Source organism: Rattus rattus, chromosome 5 (genome assembly GCF_011064425.1).
Source record: "Rattus rattus isolate New Zealand chromosome 5, Rrattus_CSIRO_v1, whole genome shotgun sequence".
In the NCBI taxonomy this organism is placed as follows: Eukaryota; Metazoa; Chordata; class Mammalia; order Rodentia; family Muridae; genus Rattus; species Rattus rattus.
The window spans coordinates 30293214-30313250 of NC_046158.1; the positions used below are offsets into that span (position 1 = coordinate 30293214).

General features: G+C 45.3%; 2 protein-coding genes across 3 annotated transcripts in view; one reads left to right on the forward strand and one right to left on the reverse strand.

Moving 5' to 3' along the window:
* The window catches only part of Cacnb4 (calcium voltage-gated channel auxiliary subunit beta 4), a 246132-nt gene that overhangs the window by 84644 nt on the left and 141451 nt on the right, over nucleotides 1-20037 (reverse strand). The window lies entirely within an intron of this gene.
* On the forward strand, nucleotides 9120-9595 carry LOC116901405 (eukaryotic translation initiation factor 4E-binding protein 1). The gene has a single exon (XM_032903281.1). It carries the CDS (start codon nucleotides 9149-9151, stop codon nucleotides 9500-9502), a length of 354 nt encoding a protein of 117 aa, XP_032759172.1. The 5' UTR covers nucleotides 9120-9148; the 3' UTR covers nucleotides 9503-9595.

The window sequence follows — 20037 nt, forward strand, 5'->3', positions numbered from 1 at the left end:
CTTGGGTGTGCATAGCATTAGAGACTCGCAATCACCCCACACGTGAAAAATATGAATCGCAAACAAAGCATAAATAAGGGGTTTTTCTGGAGGAAATGTTTTGAAAGCCATTCCCAAAATCACATGGAAAAAATAAAATTGAATTTAAAAAAAGAGAAAAGAGAAAACTGTAGGGTGGAAAAAAATGAACAGAGAAACATATTCTATCAAATTTTGAAGTTATATACTACAGTAATTTAAATAGTCTAATTGTAGCACAAAAACAGAGGAAATGACCACAAATTCGGAACTCAGGCAGCCATGCATATACGGGTATGTTTGAATACGAAAAATGAAGCCTTTCAATACGGAGGCTGGGCAGACACAGAGTGAGTGATGCTGCCATGGTTGGTTGGTACCAGAATTAAGAAGTTAAGAAAGATCTCTATTAATCTCCGAAATTTTTCATATAGATTAAAGATCTAAATGGAAATAAAATTAAAACAAAAGTCATGCTGTAATCAGTTTTCTTAAAAAAAAAAATATCGGGAATAATGAACCATGACCCAAATTCCAGAAATAAAATAGTTATGAATAAATTTGTAAATATGATAAGTTTTTGTGTGAGGAGCCTTGCTATGCTGTGTAGGCTGGCTGCAATCTTTGCAGTTCGAGTTATATGCCTGCCTCAGCCTCCCAAGGAGCTGGTCCTGCAGATGGGTGCCATCCGCCTCCATGGAGCTGTAGGAAGATGCTCCCTGTGGTGTTGATTACACTACCACAGCACTGAATCTGTGTCAAGTGCCCATCACCCAGGATGGGAAATGGGTTACGGCATAAGCCAAAGAGGGCCAGATGGCAGGGGCTGATAAGAATGGGGCAGGTCCAGAGGCAGCAGTCAGTAAGTATGCTGGAGGCATGCTGCTGAGTGGAGAAGGAAAACTCCAGAACATTCTGCACACTTCGGTCTCAGACCAACTAATTTTTAAGTATATGTATCTACCTACATCTCCATATCTGTCTTTACATGTATCCTATGGTTTATATTATAGTTTGCTATGCAAAATACATAGCATTATACTATATATAATAGTCCACAGAACACCAAATGTTTGAGGGTTATTAGCTTCTGACACAAGCTTTTGAAGAGTAAGAAACAAAAACAGTATCATATCCAAGCAGGCCCTGCTTCCGTCTCTCCAATTCTAGTCACACCCCATTCCCTGTCAGTTAAAATATATAAACCTAACGTGTCGGGGACTGGAAGTCGGAACTAAGCAAAGCTAGAGCCCTGCCCTGAGCAGATTCCTGAGAAGGGCTTGACCTTTTCAAAGAACTTGTCCCCGGAAGACTGTTGCCTCAGTGTCTAAGGAGAATACCTTGCAGTTTAGAGATTCACCTTATGTCCTTGGGCCCTTCCCAGTACTCCCCCCGCCCAAAGCTTCAGTTCCTGCTTCAATTCCTGCTTCAGAGCTTTAAATGCTATACATTCCTCTCAATAAACGAGACCTTGACAACAGAACCTTGCTTGGTCTCCTTCTCCCCCCCCCCTTGACCCTCAGGTAGCGCCTCTTCGGGACCCTGAATAACTGGACCTGTTGGACGGGTCACTAACGCTCACATCCTGCCTGTGTGCTCACAGGTTATCCCAGGTCACTGCAGTACACTAGTTGGCTACTGACCGTGAAAATAGTACCAGTTTATACGAGTGATGCTAACCAATGATTAGAACACAATGTCTGGTGCCCGTTGGCGATGTTTCTATAAGCAAAATAAGCCCTGAAATTGCCCTAAAGTGGAGGGTGGCATGACTTTTAAGCGTACCTATAGAATGAGGGTTATCTTCAGTTGACTCTAATTATTTTTTTCTGAAGAGCCTGCTTGTCCAGTCTAATTGGGAACTGCGTTTGGAATAAGTGACATATAAAGGCTTATTCTCGGCTCACAAAAGGAACAATGCAACTGCAAATTACTAAGACTCGGGCATCATTAAGTTAAGGGCTCAGAGATGATCCCAACCTCATTTTGAAGCTCCCTCTTGGTCCCTGGTGGTCTTTCTGTGCTTTCCCCAGGCAGGCAAATGGCATCAGAGCAGTAATGAGTGGGCCAGCTCATTGCCCCACTCTGACGCCCTCCCAGACGTTAGTGCTTGTGTTAAGAGCTGGTATGTCGTCCTTGTTGCTGTTGTCTATATAAATAGGGAATGTCGGGGTTGCACAGCAGGAAGACAAAGAGAGGCCCTTCACCTCAACTCATCGGTCCCCTGCTCAGAAGGGGGAAGTGACAATCTAAATTCCCATCAGTGAGGGAAGCATTGAAAACCTGTAGGCCACCCACATCTTCTGCAACTCTCAAAAAGAAACAAGTTTCCTTGCATGACCTGGAAGCAGGCAAAGTACCTGACAGGCAGGATCTCGTTTCTATGGGAATAAACAACCCAAGCTGACAGGCGTATTCACACATGACTAAACAGAGAGGAAAGCTGGAGAGACTGATGCCAGGCTGGAAATCCTACTTTGGCATTAGGAGGAGACAATGGGAGAAAGCAAGGGAGAGATGTTTCTGATTTTGTATTTAGTTGTTAGAGTAAGCATAAATTACCTCTGTAACTAAAACATTGTAGCAAAGCGGGGAGGACGTTTTAGGAAGATGATGAGATGAGCTACCATGAGGACAAATCTAGGAAAAAAGTGCTTGTAGTGACACAGCAAGTTCTTACCAAATTAGAAGGCCGCGGATAATATGTGACTCCAAAATTTGGAAAGAGCGGCCTATAAATGCCACCACAGTGAGGGGACTTTGCCTGAAAAGCCAAAAAGATCCTAAAGGACCTTTAATGACAAAATGTGCTGAAGTAGGATGAAATCTAACCCCAGCTCCTCAGAACTGGACATTTGGAAGAGTGGCCTTTAAAGAGAGAGTCTAGCTACATTTTAAGCTCGCACCCACCCTTGACATGTATTTGTGTCTTTTTCCTAAGCCTCGCTTTTAAAAACTGTTATCTCTACAGTAAACGTCTTCACACACAAAAGGGGAGCACTGGGGTCATATGCTAGTGACCTTATGAAAAGGAGAAGTTTGGGATTAGGGAGGCGCCTCAGTATGTAAGTGCGCTTGCTCTGCAAGTATGAGGAACTGATTTCAAATCCCCAGCACCCATATAAAATGTCAGGCATGGCTGTGTTTGCCTACAACCCTAACTCTGTGGGGCAGAGAAGGCAGCTCCCCAAATCTCACTGGCCAGGCAGCTGAATCGACAACAGCAAGATTTCAGTTTACATCCCACATTGAGGCAGTAACTCTGAGAGCAGCACAAGAAGACATTGTAGTTCCCTGCTGGGATCTCCACATACACATGTGCAGGCAGAGCACTGTAGAATTAGGGAACAGTGAAACAAAGATATACCAGGAGAAAGCTATCGTGCCGCCACAAACCAAGCAAGATCCTGGATACCCGCAGCTGAAGGAAGGATCCTCCCATAGTCAGATTTCTTTTTCTGTAATAAACATCATGTCTGAAAGCAACTTGGGAGAACGGGACTCTTGTCTTACAGGTTACAGTGCATCATCAGGGCACGCTAACGCGGGACTGAAGCAGAGACCTCGGAGGGATGCTGCATACTGGCTTGGTTCTCCTAGATTTCTCCCCTGACTTTCTTATTTATCTCAGGTCAGATATGGTATCACCATCCCGAATGAGCTGTGTCCTCCCACACCAACCATTAATTATGAAAAAGCTGGGCCTCTCATCGGACTTGCCTGTCTAATGAAAGCTTTTTCTCAATTGAGGTTCCCTCTTCCCAGACAACCCTCGATTGCCGAGTTGACAAAAAAAAAAAAAAAAGCACAGGTCCTTCCCCTTTCAGGCTTTGGAGGTAGCATTGTCCCCGCTAATCCCTTAATGTTGGATTCCCAGTCTCCGGAACATTGAAACAATCAACTTCTGCATTCTAAGCACTCCAAGTGGTGGCACTTTATAATTGTAACCCCTCCCCACAAGTACGGTACCCAAGGACATGTAGAAACCTGAGTGTCTGGACCTCAACCTGATAAAACCTGAGTGTCTGGAGCTCAACCTGATAATACATTTCCCAGAAGTTAGTATTTTATTCGCAGGATTATATTCTCCGATTTTCCTGTGGACGCAAACTATCTCTTCAAACAAGAGTGAGGCATCCTGGTTAGGCTCATTCTTTGCTGTGGATTCTTAACACATCACACAGTTACATATAAGCAGGCCACGGTGCTTGAGCAGTTTTACTGTTCCTCTCACTTGCCGTTTTATAGATAGGAAAGGGCTGCCCCGAAAGACTAAGCCATGTTCAACAGAACAGCCAGTGCAGCGGACTGACCCCTCCGCGCCTGTGCACACCAAGGAGACGACTCCAGTTCTGCTTGGGTTTCCCCTACAGAATGTATGTGGCCAGTGAGGGTTGGGCTCCAAACACTTTGCAACTTAGTGTATGCTGCATTGGAATTCAAAGTTATAAGGACTAATGACATGAATGAGGCCACCTGATAAGATTCTGAGGCCAAGGAGAGCCGGTGTGTGTATGTGTGTCCACGCTCATGTGTCGAAGCTCAGATATACACTAGTGTAGTCTGTGGAAGAGAGAAGCGAACAAGGTGTGGCCCAGTGCTTCACCTCTCAATGGATCATGTACCAGAGCCAGTGCCAGGCACTTAGCAAGCATGGTTTCATTTGTCTATTCTATGTCATAAAGGCTCAAAGACAAAAGAAGCTGATCAGTAAGGAACGATAGATTCGATTATTAAAACCCATACTTATGCCACGGAAGCGATGGACTCAGTCATGAACATGTCTGTTGCATAAACATGACATCCTGAATTGGGATCCCCAGCATGCAGGTTTTTATCTGCACTTTGGGGAGACATAGGAAGGAAGATCTTGGACATGCTAGCCAGCCAGTCTAGGTAGATTCATGAGCTCTGGGCTCATCAAGAGACCTTGTCTCAAAAAGAATAAAAAAAGAGGAGGAGCAAATACTCCAGTCGTTAAAAAGTATCCCTAATGACATAAACTACTTTACTTGAAGATGCTGGGGTAACTCCCCAAACCTTGAGTTACTTTGTAGTCACGATATTTTATTCCTAACTGTCAAACCTGTGGTGTTAACAGGGATGTAGAAGCTGTGACAAGTTTTGAAATAATGGTATTGATTAGTCTGCTAGTCTACATGGTAGGATGTGTTCTTTTACTCTGTGGAAATATAAAGGTTTCCCTTCAAGGAATATGGAGTGCTTAGAGGAGGGAGAGATGGATTGCTTCCTCAAAGATTGTTATTATCCTTCCGCTCCATTTTCCCATAGACTCACACCTACACGTACTCCCAGGGTAGTCCAGGTCAAGTTTGCAGAAAAACCATTAGGCCGGCTCTCAAGAGCGAAGGGAACAAACAAGCTTAGCTCTGTTAACTTTAATATTTCTGAGAACTGGCCAGTTTAGCAAGTTGCTACACCGTAAACTGAAGGTGAAGCCTGAGTATTCATGAATGTGTCTGTGCTGTTTGACCAGAAATGTGGGAAATGAACGCAGCTTTTGCATGGTACCAGGAAAAAAAAAGATCGAATGGCTAGAGGTTTAGTAACCCTTAACTAAAAAATACTGGGGAACAGCCAAATCTGTTGGCTACACAGAGGAGTATGGCTCTCTGGCAAGGTCAGATTTGGGCTACCAAAGACCTTCAAAGTCATAGAACATTCTCCTTTTAGCCTCTCCTTTAGGACTAGACAATGAGCTAAGGCTGCCAAGGAAGTTCTGTGTGGAGAACCTTTCCTTGGATGCTTCTTCCCACTCTACAGAGAGTAAGAGGTTCTAGGAGCCATGGGAAGGAACTGCTCTGGCTCCTTCTGCTTCTGCGAATTCACACGCTCTGAGCTCGGAAGCCCCACAACATTTGATGCTTTGACCACCGTCTATTAACTGCTTCCTTTTGGGATTAAAAACCCAGCCATCCTGGAGCAGGCTGGCCCTGGAAAGTGAGAACTACTCTGCCTCTTTGCATCCTTCGGTAGGTCCCAGGCCTGGACCACCTCTCATTAGAGACCCATGACAGCTGTTAACTACATCATCAGGTACAAATTAGATGATTTCCTGGAAAACATTTTAATGGGTATAAAATGAACCAGAAATTCCACTAAAAACAAAAAACAAAACAAAACAAACAAACAAACAAAAAGCCAAATAGTCCTCAAACTTCCAAGATTGCGTGTGCTCACGGGGCTTTTGATGACTTATGGAGACCATTGTATGAGAGTGCATCTGGCATGGCCATATGTCCCAGAGAGTAGAGTCTTCCATGTAGAGATGAGAAAAGGCTCCTCAGAGAATACACCTGGTTGCAATGGAAAAGACATAAACTACTCGTGCACCCAGTGTCAGGCATAACTAAATTCTACTCCACAATCCTATTTGGAAACCAGCAAACAGTCTTAGCTCAGCGGTTTCTTCTCAGTGAAAGTCCAGGTCGTCTGGTATCAGGTGGCCTTTAACCCAGGAAGGCCTTTCCTTTTCTCCTCGATGCTCCACCTACCTCCCTGCCTGTCACAGGGCCAGTTTCTTCAGGGGAAAGTTACTGGCGTGGAGTTTTGTTTCTTTGTGCTTTAATCAACCAGAACGTCCTGTGAAAACACAGAGATCTCTGGGAGAGGGTCTGCACTAAGCCTTCTACATTCAGAAGAGATTACTTCTCTGCTGTCAGTTAACAGCTTGAGATAAAGGGAAAGGAAGAGAGAGGGGAGTGGGGTGTTGAGGCCCCTGGAAATGAGAAATCTTTCTCAATTGGTTTCTATTTGCCACAAGCTTTGCACGTGGAGAATTTAGACGAGATTCTGGACTGGTACTGGGTTAGATAATGGAGAAGAGGGGGGTGGAGTCCCCCCCCAAAAAATGGATGCAACATTTCTGAGTCTGCACTCTAAGAAATGTTTGTTGTTCTAGGGTCACTTGTGGCTGGCTTCTCTGAGGACCTGGTGGACACACTCTGACTTGTGGAACTCATAGCAGAACAACGGGATCCCACGCCATGAAGTGTATCTGACAAGGCTAAATGGGTACTTATCTGACGGTCAGAAACGCCAAAGCCCAACTTCTGATATGCATATTGCCATCTGATTTCAAGGTTGGAGAGTGGCTTAGTATCTGGTTCATTTCTACGCCGCTTTTATAATAAATGTCAAGTCAGCGCCTGTCCGGCTGCCACCCTAACTAACTCCTGAAGGACCAGAACCCGTCTGCTCATTTCTGAGAGTTCTAAAACTTTAATCTTGTATTTCTTACTGTTGTTTCTGTTTCTAATTCTGCCTCTCGGAGACTTTTCTCCACTGCTCTTAACCCAGAATCTTCCATTCTTTTCAAAGAAGCCACACTGCTTTCACACATGGCATCCACTTAAATATCTGAAGACACCTTGCTTGTCCCCAGAATATTACATGTACCGGAAATGATAAGGACTAAACACAGTGTTTCTGACTTGTATACATTCCAAACATTTACCCAGCAACTGAGTCCCTAAGAATAAAGCCTTGACAGAAGGCCTCTTGAAAGTAGACTAATGCATTAAAATGGTACCTCACGCACCAATTTAGCTTTGTCTGGCAGATATGAGGACATATACAATATATCTAAAAAATTAGGGGCTACCAGTTAAAACCATTCTTAAATGTTCATTCCCTTCTCTCTCGCTATGTATTTTGTATATGCTTTGTAGAAGGAATATGAACTGTAATATTTTGAAATCTTGAGCCCAATTTAGCTAACCTAACCCCCTCCCCGAGACCCAAGAATTTTTTTTCTTTTCTTTATTTTTCTCCTCAGTCTCTTCCCAGGATGCCTTTCTATATGAGCAAGGGTGGAGTTAGAAAGGATAACTGGTGCTCAAACATTCAGCCTTCATCCTTCCTTATTATTTCAGAACTTTACTTAGGTGTGAAAATGTCAGTAAGAATAAAAGATCAATGCCAGAGAAGCATCCATGTGTGATAGCACATGCCTACAACCCCAGGGCCCAGGAGGCCAAGGCAGGAAGATTGAAAGTCAAGACCAGCCAAGCTTACCTAGTAAGTTCTAAGTCAGCTTGACCTACATCGCCAGACACTGCCTCAAAGAAAAGAGGGAAATCAACAAACTGCAAATACTTCAAAGGTTAAACAAAAGAGTCCTTTGAATGATGAGTGAGGTTAAGCCACTGTTCTTTCTCTTCTGGATACTAGTCCCACCCCTGCCCCATGAATACACAAAGGTGAGCCCACCCTGGAGCTCCTTGGCGTTTTAGCTGACGATGGAAGTCTGTGTGGTGTAGCTGCACACACAGCCTTGGTTCTCTGGTAAGTACAATTCAAAAGGAGTCAGGACCTTGTGGCCTGAAACTGGCCCTATTCTGTGTTGAACGAGGAGATGGAGGCCTGCCAGGCAGCCTGGATCCCATCAGCTCCTTATCAGGGTTCTTCCGATCTCACTTTCCCACCTGATGCTTCCCTCTGCATCCCAATTCCCCTGTGGGGATGTCCGAGATGTTCATCTTTTGGCTTTTCCTCTTTGCCTCTCTGTTGCAGCGGGTACCAGCCCTCAGTAACATCCACAATGCCTTGAGGGAAATTACCACTAGGGAACAGAAAAGAAGTTTATATCTAGATTTTCCTTTCAAAATTCTTTCATTTATGTTCTGAAAGAGGGTCTGAGCTTATGGAAGGTTTGCTGGGGTCCTCAGACAAGCCCTAAGGGCCCTTGTGAGGTGCTCCTTGCACAGCCTGGGGCCATGCTCTTCTCTAGCAGGTGAGGAATCTGTACCTGAACAAGGTGCCACACTTGTGAGTCAGCATCCAAAGTATCAGCTCATGACCCCTAACAGCTCCAGCCAATCAGCTCCATGCGGCCACTCCTCTCCTCTATGTCCCAGGACACAGAGCCCTTTCCAACCAAACACACACACACACACACACACACACACACACACACACACACAGAGAGAGAGAGAGAGAGAGAGAGAGAGAGAGAGAAAACAGATGAATAGGTAGACATTGCCTACCATTGGGACTGAACGATGTGAAATTCATCTTGCTATGAAAGTTCGTTTGAAAAATTGCAAAACAAAACAAGGAATTAAGAAGCGCGTAATAGCTGGAGGGTCGTGGGCGGCGTGCAGGAGACATGTCGGCGGGCAGCAGTTGCAGCCAGACTCCCAGCCGGGCCATCCCCACTCGCCGCGTAGCCCTCGGCGACGGCGTGCAGCTCCCGCCCGGGGACTACAGCACCACCCCCGGCGGCACACTCTTCAGCACCACCCCGGGAGGAACCAGGATCATCTATGACCGGAAATTCCTGATGGAGTGTCGGAACTCGCCTGTGGCCAAAACACCCCCAAAGGACCTGCCAACCATTCCAGGGGTCACTAGCCCTACCAGCGATGAGCCTCCCATGCAGGCCAGCCAGAGCCATCTGCACAGCAGCCCGGAAGATAAGCGGGCAGGTGGTGAAGAGTCACAGTTTGAGATGGACATTTAAGGGACCAGCCATAGGACGCAGTGATGCTTCTGGGCCCCTGGGGCCCTTGGGAGGAGAGCCACAGCAGTCAGGCCTTGTACCCGGCAGACACTGGGTGTGTGGATCGGCCACCCAGTCCTGCTCCTCACTCAGGGCACCTGCTCTGCCTTCCATTTTGTGAATACCAGCACATACCTCCTTGTGCCTCTGTTGATACTGAGCTGCTACTCCAGGGGAATGACTCTCACCACACCCTCCCTGCATCAAGCGCCAGCGAGTGGACACAGAGGAGTCTGTCGGAATGATCTGGCAATTCTAGCCCCAACCTCTGGAGCCCACCCACCTTCCCTTAGGTTGGGGGACCTGGGAAAGCCCCCCTTTACTTCTTTCCCGAAGAGGAAATAAAAGCCACATTTACCCTAGGCCCAAAAAAAAAAAAAAAAAAAAAAAAAAAGAAGCGTAATAGCCAGGTGGTGGTGGTGCAGGCCTTTAATCCCAGTGCTCTGGGAAGCAGAGGCGGGCAAATCTCTATGAGATCAAGGCCAGTCTGGTCAGTTCCAGGATAGTCAGGGTTACACACAAAGAAATCATGTTTCGGAAAACCAAAAGCAAAAAGCAAAAAAACACACAAACAAAAAGGAAGCATATAAAAGGATCTTTTGTATTTCTTAAAGCAAAAGGTCTGGCCTTTGAGTAGAAATGGTTGCTAGCTGATAATTTTATATGGTTTTATCAAAAAACTTTCCTACTCCTAAATTATACTCTTGCTAATTTTGAAACTGATATAGAAAAAGTAAATTATTCCAGCCTAATAAAATTCCCCCAAATAATGGTACCCTGACTACCTTTTCCTTTCTATTCATTCTGGGACTTGTGGACTAGTACTCTCCACATTTAGAGAGTGTTTTCCTACCTCAGTTAGCCAAATCTAGAAACCCCCTCACAGACATGCCTAGAAGTTTGTCTCCTTCGTGCTTCTAGAGCCTATCAAGTTGACAATTGATTAACTCTCACAGAGAGATCTACTAGTGTTTGGATCTGGAATATCCTCAGAGGTCCGTGTATTAAAAAGTTTGTTTCCCGTCATGATGCTACTACATGGTAGTGAAGACTTTTAACAGAGTGTTGTGGGAGGTTTAAGTCCCTGGGGGTGGGGCAGGGGGAGGTATTGTCCTAAAGAGAGACAATGAAAAGATATTCTGAATGAACAGAATGAATATCTCTTCCACGTGCCTCTGTCATGGTATGTCATCGCAGACCCAAACCAATGGGATTATTCTAGTATCAAATCTTTATAAGGTATTAAAGAAGAAAGAACACGGTGAGAGCTATAGGACATATCTGTAAAGCAGGGGTCAAATGCCTTTGTCAAATAGTAGTAGGATGATAAAGGATCTTGGAAGAATGATGTGTGCACAGATTTTCAATACAACACCCATCCCTAGGTGGTCAAAACAGATAGGGAACAGGAGCAGTGGTGACTCTTGTATCCAAATAGCACTTGGTCTGACTTTGTTCTCTTTCTCCATCTCAGAGGTACTACATGATATCCTACTTGTCAGTGCTGTGTATGCATCCAGAAAAGTTATTTGGTCTCTAAATAGCAGCCTGGGAGAATCTAGTGCTTTTAGAATAAGACTTCATTCAATACACAACCTGGGGTCTCAAGGAAAATTATATGACCTATGTTTATAAATCCATATCCAAAAAAGTGAGTAATTGGTCATTGATCACAGCATGTTTATGGAGGAAACGTAGGTTCTCACATCCGGTCACTGCTAGCAAAAGCTTATTTGATTCTTTCCTGTGCTCAGCTGTGTCGTGCAATGTTTAGACAAGACAAGGCATCTTAAGGTAGCGTACTCCAGTCAACGTATTCTAAAAATCAGTGCCTGGAGTTAAGGAGGAAGAGATGAGTGCTGGCTTCCTGGAAAAGTTCTAACAGTTCTGTGAGTAGTATCATTATAAACAACGAGAGAAAAAATAAAGGGAGATTTCAGATGGGAGGAAAAGCGGACTCATGGCAGCAGGAGCGCTAGGTAGCAGGGAACTCACTTCCGTTCCCACTCTCTTCACTTCTATTGCAGCTCTGGGAACTCCTAACTAGAATTCCCCAAGACCTTTAGCACAGTAAGAGATGCGAATATGGTGATGTGTGGGTCAGAAACGCCCATCAATAGCCACATTCCAGGCAGGAGGCCACTGGCTAGGACTGTGCCACTGGCTCCGAAGTGCCCTCCTCGAGTAGCTTTGATGAGAAACTTGACTGAAGTCTTAAACAGTACTCATAATCACACTCAAGATGGATTGTGACTGCTACCATGAGAGCATCCACATAGAGTAATGCATATAAAATCTATAAGAGGTTTCTTTTGGCTGACAGGATGGCCGCCTAAGAACAAGATGGAGTTTAATACAGACGAATGAGCTTACGTCTGAGAAAGAAGAACAAAGAAATTACCCAAGTAGTCATGAGAAGAATGACAAAGGCAGCATAAATATTAATTAAAAGAGACCATGGGTTTTGGTTGATATTGCATTACTATCAACTCCACCCTCAAAAACTAAAGTACACTGGGGTCAGCTCCAGACACCACATGGTAGGGAGAAACTGTCAACCCCAGGCGCCTCGGAAGGACAACCAGAGGTAAGGTAATTGAGAATCTCAGGTAGAGAAAGCGGTAATGGAACATTTGGGGAAGCAACAAGCAAAGTGCAAATGTTTGCAGAGCAGGAGACTTTGAAAGAGACGTTTGAGGAACTCAAAGGGCAATTATCATAGACTCCAATTTTACCTGTATTTGAGAAGGACATTTTTGAAAAGTGGATGAAAATGGAAAGTTGTCTTTCAAACGCAGCATTAAATTTTCTCCTGAATGGTGGTTTGTGTAGGACATTGTCCTAAGGTACAGAATTAAATTTCCCAATGTCCTTTTCTGTGTTGCTATTCTGTAATGCAAAGCAATGAAAAATATCTAGGAGGAACTCAAAGATGATAATTTGGTTGTGAGCCTGGCCTTTAATGGCTGAACCATCTCTCAGCCCAATAGAGACTATTTAGAAGAATATTCCTCCATACAAGGGGAGGCTGAAACTCAGGAGAGGTTAAAGGTAGTCCTGAGTCCTCAGGTCTGGTCTGTAAATAAAACAGATCTCCTAACAGGAGTCAAGCAGGAGACTGCCATAGAGGCATCTGTGAAAACGGTTGGAGCCGAAACATAAGTAATCGGGAAACAGAGTAAAACCCAGGAAGTCAGATGGGCCGGAGGCTAATGGTGAGATAATTCTGCGTTAGGTCAACTGCTAATTGAAATAAGAGGTAAATAGAACAATATGTCACATGAGAAAAGCTGACAGGACTTAGTCACTAGCTACTTACTGGAGATAAACTAAAACGGTTGAAACAATGAGTGAGCTCTGCAAGAAAATATGAAAAGGGAGCAAAGATAAAACTAAAATAAACTTAGAAAAATCACATCCTAAGAATTTTTATGTAGGAAGGACTGTATAGTTAGAAGACCCCAGACAATAATTAATAAAGTTATCTGTCCATCTGCCTGTTTGCTGGTACTAAAATGAAATTCTGTTGGGATAATTTTATAAAGGAACGCTAACTTAGCCTACTGTCTTCATAACTTTCTGGCTACTGTGATAGGAGACTCTGAGTAAAGCAACTTAGGGAGAAAGGGCTTATTTGGACTCGCACTTCCAAGGGGATTGAGTCCATGGTGGGGGGTGGGAAAGCAGGGCAGCGGGGGTGTGAGACCACATTGCAGTGCAGAGACACAGGAAGCAGGGCTAGGCTATGAAGCCTCTAGGTCCACCCCAGTAGCATCCTTCAGTGAACAGCACTGACTGCTAGGGACCAGCTATTCAAACTGAGCTCACGAGGGACATTTCAAATTTAAAACACAACACTGACACCGCTGGAGGTGCAAGGGCACGGTGGCGATATCCAAATGGCTTTTGTGGGAGTCTCTTGGGAGATGGCACGCCAGAGGCAGAAGCCACTGAAAGGGAGAGGTCGCTTCAATGCACAGGAAGCCGCAGTAAGGGACCAGGCTTGGTTTTGTTTGTTTGTTCGTTTTGTTTTTAAGAACAGCTCTCATGATAACTAATTCAGAGATTCTAAGGGAATCACCTCACCTTCGGTGACTTTCCACTTGACTCCATGCATTAAAGCTCCATTCCTATGAAACAATTCCACACGGCAGACCAAACCTCTAATACATGAAACCCAAGAGAAATGCTCAGGCCACATCGAAAGCATAGCAGGAATATCCAGGAAATGAAAGAAACTGCACCAAACAGTTTTCCTGGAGTCTAAGATCGTCAATAATAGAAGGAGTAGTTCATTGGGGAAAAGCCACCCATTTGGACACAGCACAGTAGCTTTGCTCCTAACGGATGTGTTGGATTTTTCTAAGAGCTGTGCATTACACAGGTATATGTTCTGGTTGATGCCAAGAATGTTCAAGTCCAACAATGGCATCCAGAGTCTAGATTATGGATGAGAAAAACTGAAGCATAAACAAGTAAGTTAAAACAATCTACATTCTCCCTTGAATGCCACTGCGTTAGTGGATCACTGTGTAAAATTATCAATTTACGTATCGGGTCACTACAAACTCATGAGACCACCAGTCAAAAGCCCAGATTAAGTTCTCACAGATCGAACCCTGTCCCTCTGAATCCATGCATTAAAGCTCCAGGTTCTTGTTGGCGATTGGCAGGAGTGAACTCTTACTTGTTCTGAGACCTTAAACTCACCGTGTGCCTGGCCTCAAACTCATGATTGTCTGCCCTTTGTCTTCTAAGGCCTAAGATTACATGCCTGTACCATCGTGGCTGACCGAACCCTAGCTATAATGTGACTGCATTTGGAGAAAGTACATTTAGAAGAGTTAAATGAGGTCTTAAGAAAGGGGCCGTGACGCAATAGGAATCTGTCCTTCTAGGAAGATGAAGGGAAACACAGGGCTCTAGGACTGTGTTTGTGACGGAACACAGAAAAGCAGCCACATGAAGACCTGGTGAGGGGGAGCTGACTGTAAGGAAGGAAAGCGACAGCCTTGTCGGAAACCAACCCTTTGGGCACTTAGATCTTGGGCTTCCAGCCTTGAGAACCAGGAGAAGACTCATTTCTGTTATTGAAGCCGGCCAGTCTGTGGCTTTTGTTACAGCAGCCTGAGCTGACTGTTACTCTGGTCATGGGTTCGTTACAGCACCAATACGATCCATGACCTGAGTGCTGTCCCATCCCTTCGCTCGGTGCCGCAGTTCTGGCTGGAACGCAGTTGACGATCCATGAGGTGTCACTGAAGAGCACCCTACACAAGCACCAGGAGATCTTCATTAGGCGTCGCAGTCGGTGTATTTGTTACAACAACTTCTCAACTTGACCAATGGCGCTGGATGTTCATCAGAAGGAAAGCCGCATGGGCGAAGGGAAAGCACTCAGGTTTCAGACCATTTTATTCCAGGAGAAGCTCTCTCAAGATCTCCCTGTTCAGAGGTGCTGCTAACGTAGGGAAACCAGAAAGCCTCCTCTCCTGCATGGGCATGGGTAGGTGTGCCCGAATCTGTTTCCCCTTTTACAAATGGGGATGAAGATAATGTATCATCTACAGTATTGTTGAGGGGTTGGGGAGTCAATGCATTCAAAGCTAGAACACTACTAGCTGGCACAAGTCATCATATAAACAGTAGCTGTTACTGTTACTGTTGTTGCGGTAATGTTGATATTATTTAATACTATTAACATGAAAAATGGCTTCCCGATGAGGTTTCAGTGACCGGCTTTCTTGGTTTGCTTGGGACAAAACAGTTCTGGGCTGTGGTTACCCTGGGGCACCTCAATTTCATTATCACTCTCCCAAAGGTTCTGAGTGAACATCACGTGACAGGAGAATGCACATCCTTCAGCGGCGTTCCTAATGTTTATGATGATCTCACCAACATAGCTAGCAAAGTGCTAAGGGCACGTGTCATGTGCTGGCTGGCCTGAGTTCTGGTGGGCACGCTACAGTCAGGAAAACAGTACTTCCAGCTGGGCTTCCACAGGAGGAATGTGGAATGTTGGGGGGGGGGAGAGACAAACAGGAAGTGAAGAAATAAATATCATTCAGACTGATGCTGTCCTCCTTCAGGATGATGTCAGACAGCAGCCAGGTGAGGAGGGTGCTGTGCCTGAAGAAAGGACAACTGTTGACTCTGAATGTTGATGGTAATCCTAAACCCTTTAATTAATATATATATATATATATATATATATATATATATGAATAACAATGATGCCCTGTGCTACGACTGGCGGTATGACACCTGAGTTCTCTCCTATGGCCCAATGAAAAAGAAACATCAAATGAGAATCATCCTGTGTGTGGCCAATGTGAACAAAAGAGTCCTCAGGAAGAGGCCACCCCGCTGACATGGGATGACATCAGACTTGGAGAACGGTCCTCTGTGGGCAGCACCACCTACTATCACGTCAGCTCTACCAGGAAGACAACGCTTACCTGGTAAGAGGTAACAGAACGTGTCTGAGGCTTGCTTACCTCAAGAACTGCTCTGAAAAGCTGCAGAATGTCCGCTATGGTGCTTCCATGCAGAAAGAGTCACCTCGGGTGCTTATTAAAGACAGGACTACCGAGGTCCCTGGTGGGTTCTGAATGGTTCTTCAGAAACTGGAGGCCAACCAACTTTCCCATAGGGTTTTACTGCAAAGTGACCTGCAACCACATTTTCACAAGAGTTCCCTCGGGAACTCTACGTCACACATACACTCGATAGCCAGAGATGGGTCCCAAGTGGCCCTGGGAAGGTTCACACACCTGCCAAATGCACTTCTGAAAATATCTGCTGCAAACCCACTCAGTCTGAGAAGATGCTCGGATTCAGGAAAGGCTATGAGATCTTCTGGTGGGGAAGGGGTCTGTCCGTGGGAGCAGGTACTGTCCGATCTCCTTGCCTGCTCTGAGCCCACAAAGCACTTTCTACAGGCATCTTGCCCATCACGGAACTCAGCAGGGAGGCAGAGCTCAGCCTGCCATCAGCAAGGAAAATGTCTACTTGTTGGCTAACTGGTCTCTGGCTTACAAAAACAACCAGCAGAAGCTTTAAAGGGGGTGGGGGAGTGGGGAAGAAAGGGCAAGTGAGATGCAGAAGTGAGAAGAGGAGAAATGCTGAAGAGTCTTTCTGAGATGGCAGAGGTGGGTGAGGTCACGCCCATGCTCAGCCCAGGAGCAGTGACTCACCTGAAGCTTGCTTGGGCTGTTGGTGTCTGACATGTATGAACAAAGCAACGTGCGTGTGGAGCCAGCATCGCTGCTGCATTTACGTTTGCTGAAAACCCCTGATGGGGAATTAACAATGAACCTGGTATTGCTTTCTTCTCTCAGAGACCTCAGTTTGAAAAAACCCTTTCCTCTCCTGCATCCAGCATTTCCCGAGTCTTTCCCGTTTAGCAGCAATCAGGAGGCAGCAGCCCTACCTGGCAGATGCTTGCAAAGGTTATGTAATGTATACCTTGCAAGCGACTGGCAAAAGACAGTCACTACCGTTGAGGTCCTTGAATGTCTGTCATTGTGCTCAGTGGGTGAAGCTGCTTTTGCCAAGTGCCCTGCAGTGCCAGGGTAATCTCAGAGTGGGTGGGATCTAGGTGGCTGTGTTAATACCTCTCCCCTTACTCCACAGAAAGCTTGAAAGTTTGGGTGTAGGATGCATGGATCCACAGTTGTGAAATGAGGTGCCACTGGAATCTACTTCCTGCCTTCTCCAAGTTTATCTATGCCCCCCCCCACACACACACGCTTTAGTTTTCTTCACCCCTCCTGCTTTCTTTTTCCTCTTAACTCCTCCTTTGTCTGCTCTTCTGGTTCTCACCTTCTTTCCTTGCTGTTCTCTTCCACCTTTCTTTCATGCTCTATCATGGAAAGCCATTATCTCCTAGAAAGCAAGGACACTGTCATCCCCATGCTGACACGGTAAACACCTATTCTGGAAGTTTCTTTTAGCCAAGCATAGACCCAACTCTTTGAGATACAGGAAGAACTAAAGAGAGTAATAAATCCGGCCTTTATGGTATCTAGGAAAGGACACAAAGAAGGACTCAGGGAGTTAGGATATAGATTACCAGGAGCTCAGACTTGGGAGCCGAGAGACGCTTCTGGCAGACTGTGGTACTGTGGCGCCTTGAAGGAACTCTGACCATTCGATCTGCAGGCCACGCAAGAAAATCTGAAAGAGATGGTCCGCTTAAAGACCTCCCAGGATGTGTGTGGTGGAAATGTGAAAATGCTGTGTGGGAATGACGGTGTTGAGGCTAAAGCCCCCAAGGACTGTTAACACATCAAGGTCCAGACGAGATGTTTGCAACAGGCTCTGCAGACCATGGTGAACCATGGGAGCGCTACATACAACTGAATAGCAAGATTAGATGTGCATTTCCGAAAGACTATTTTGATAATCAATCACTCCCTGGAAAAGCCTGTTACCACGGCAAAGGACAACAGTGATTTCAATAACCCCAGTGGGAGACTCAAAGGGTAACACAAGGAAAATTTTCCTTCTCCTTAACTATGAATCCATATATTTTTGTCACTCAGTGCTGGCCTCTAGAATACAGACCCCTGGGTGCTTCTGGTGATGCTCCGGCCTGCTAGCTCCTTTCCTGTCCTCAGGATGTTTGCCCTATAGCCTTCTATCAAGACCAGTTTCCCATGTTACAGTTCTTAATGGAATCTCTGCACGGTCTGCATCGCACCTCCACAGGCTGGTCTCAGACTCACCGTGTAGCTGAGAATGATCTGGAACCACTGCCCTCCTGCCCCTACCACCCAAGGATTGGGATTACAGGTGTGCACTGCCGTGCCTGGTTCTAATTTCGTCAAAAGTTAACAGAATTGCCACACACCAGTCATTCCCTTTTTAATAATATTCACAAAATGACATAAAACTTGTGCAGAGCTGTTCCTAACCATGCTGTTCAGAACAACCAAAAGACACCACATGTCCATGAATGGAAGAAGGTAGCATCACTACGCAGAGGGCTACATCTTATTCCTCTATAGGGCGGTACAGTCTCATATTTTGAAAGAATGGACTTCAAAAACATGGCCAGCGCAAGTCAGACACAAAAGTCACACAAATGATTCCCATTTTTCAACACATCCAGAAAGGGTAAATTCATAAAAACGGAGGGAAGAGTGGTGAGCTACAGAAGTGGAAGGAGAGGGGGATGGGCAGTAATTGCTTAATGGGAGGTGTTCTACTTGAGTGATGAAACTACTTTAGGTCGGAACTAGATAGAGGTAGGAGTTGTTTCTTTCGACTGTACTAAATGCCATGGACTGTCTGGTTTAGAGTGAGAAATATTAAGGGATAGGGATTTTACTTCAATTTCTATTTTTTTTTAAACTCGATAAGCCAACTTGACCCTCTTCTTTCTCCGATCCTCCGCCCTCTGGACCATTTGCCAATGACTGAAGGATGTGTATTGACTCCAGGAGGCTTGCAGAGTTGGCCCGTGTCCAAAACTAAACTGACCACACTTTCCAACTTCTCTTAAAGATGCTGAATTGAGGGGAGCAGGCAGAATGAGTGAGAGCTGACCTCAATTCACTCCCTGGAGCGGAACTGAAATAAATCACAACCTAGGGCACTAGGATGCGGCTTTGAGAGGGAGGAGTCTGGTGGAAAAGCCTCCGTTCTTTTGCAGAGGCGGACCCAGCAGGCTTCGGCTAATGGAGCCTGGAGATGCCCTCAGCTGCTGGGCAGGTCCTGCTTCTTCCCAATAGGAAAAACCACTGAGTAGGCTGGGGTGCTCGGCACAGGGAAGCTAATGAAGCTTCCGGCCTCCAGATTTCGAGAAGGTGGTTTTCTGAGAGCCCTCTTCTAGTAAATAAAGCTGAAACATGTTAATTAGGTGTTTTGAGAACTCTAGGACGACTTCATAGTTGCAGAACATTACAGCCCATGCTAGAAAGGCCTGAAATCTCGCCTTCTGAGCATCAGTTCTGCCACCAACCAACCAGGAGCCAGCTCCCTCATATGCAATATAGGGGTGACATAGGACTTCCATCCTTATGAAAATTAAATATATATATATATATGTATATATACACACACATATATAGTGTTTTTTACAATAGTATTGGGCCCCATTCAAGTTATTTGATAACTGGTGCTAAATAAATATCCATCAGAATGAGTGATAAAGTAGCCAATCAGATTGGACAGCATTCATCTTCCATTCATGATCTACACAAACAGCATATGGTCAACTCTAGAATGCATGGTTCTTAGGAAGCCTTCAACACACAGGGGCAGTTATTTGGAAATGGTAACTAGAAATAGGATTCTCGGAGTCATTTCTTCTGTACAGCATAGGCCACTCTTGAACAGTCCTAAATAAGGCAGGCGTACAGATAAAACGCATTCTGGAAAACACCTCTGTAGAGACCCTCTGTGGGCTTTCTCTTTCTCCCAACTGTTTCCCATCTCCAGCTCTGTCTGATGATTACAAAGCAGGTCCTCTCTAGCTAGGGGCAAGCTCC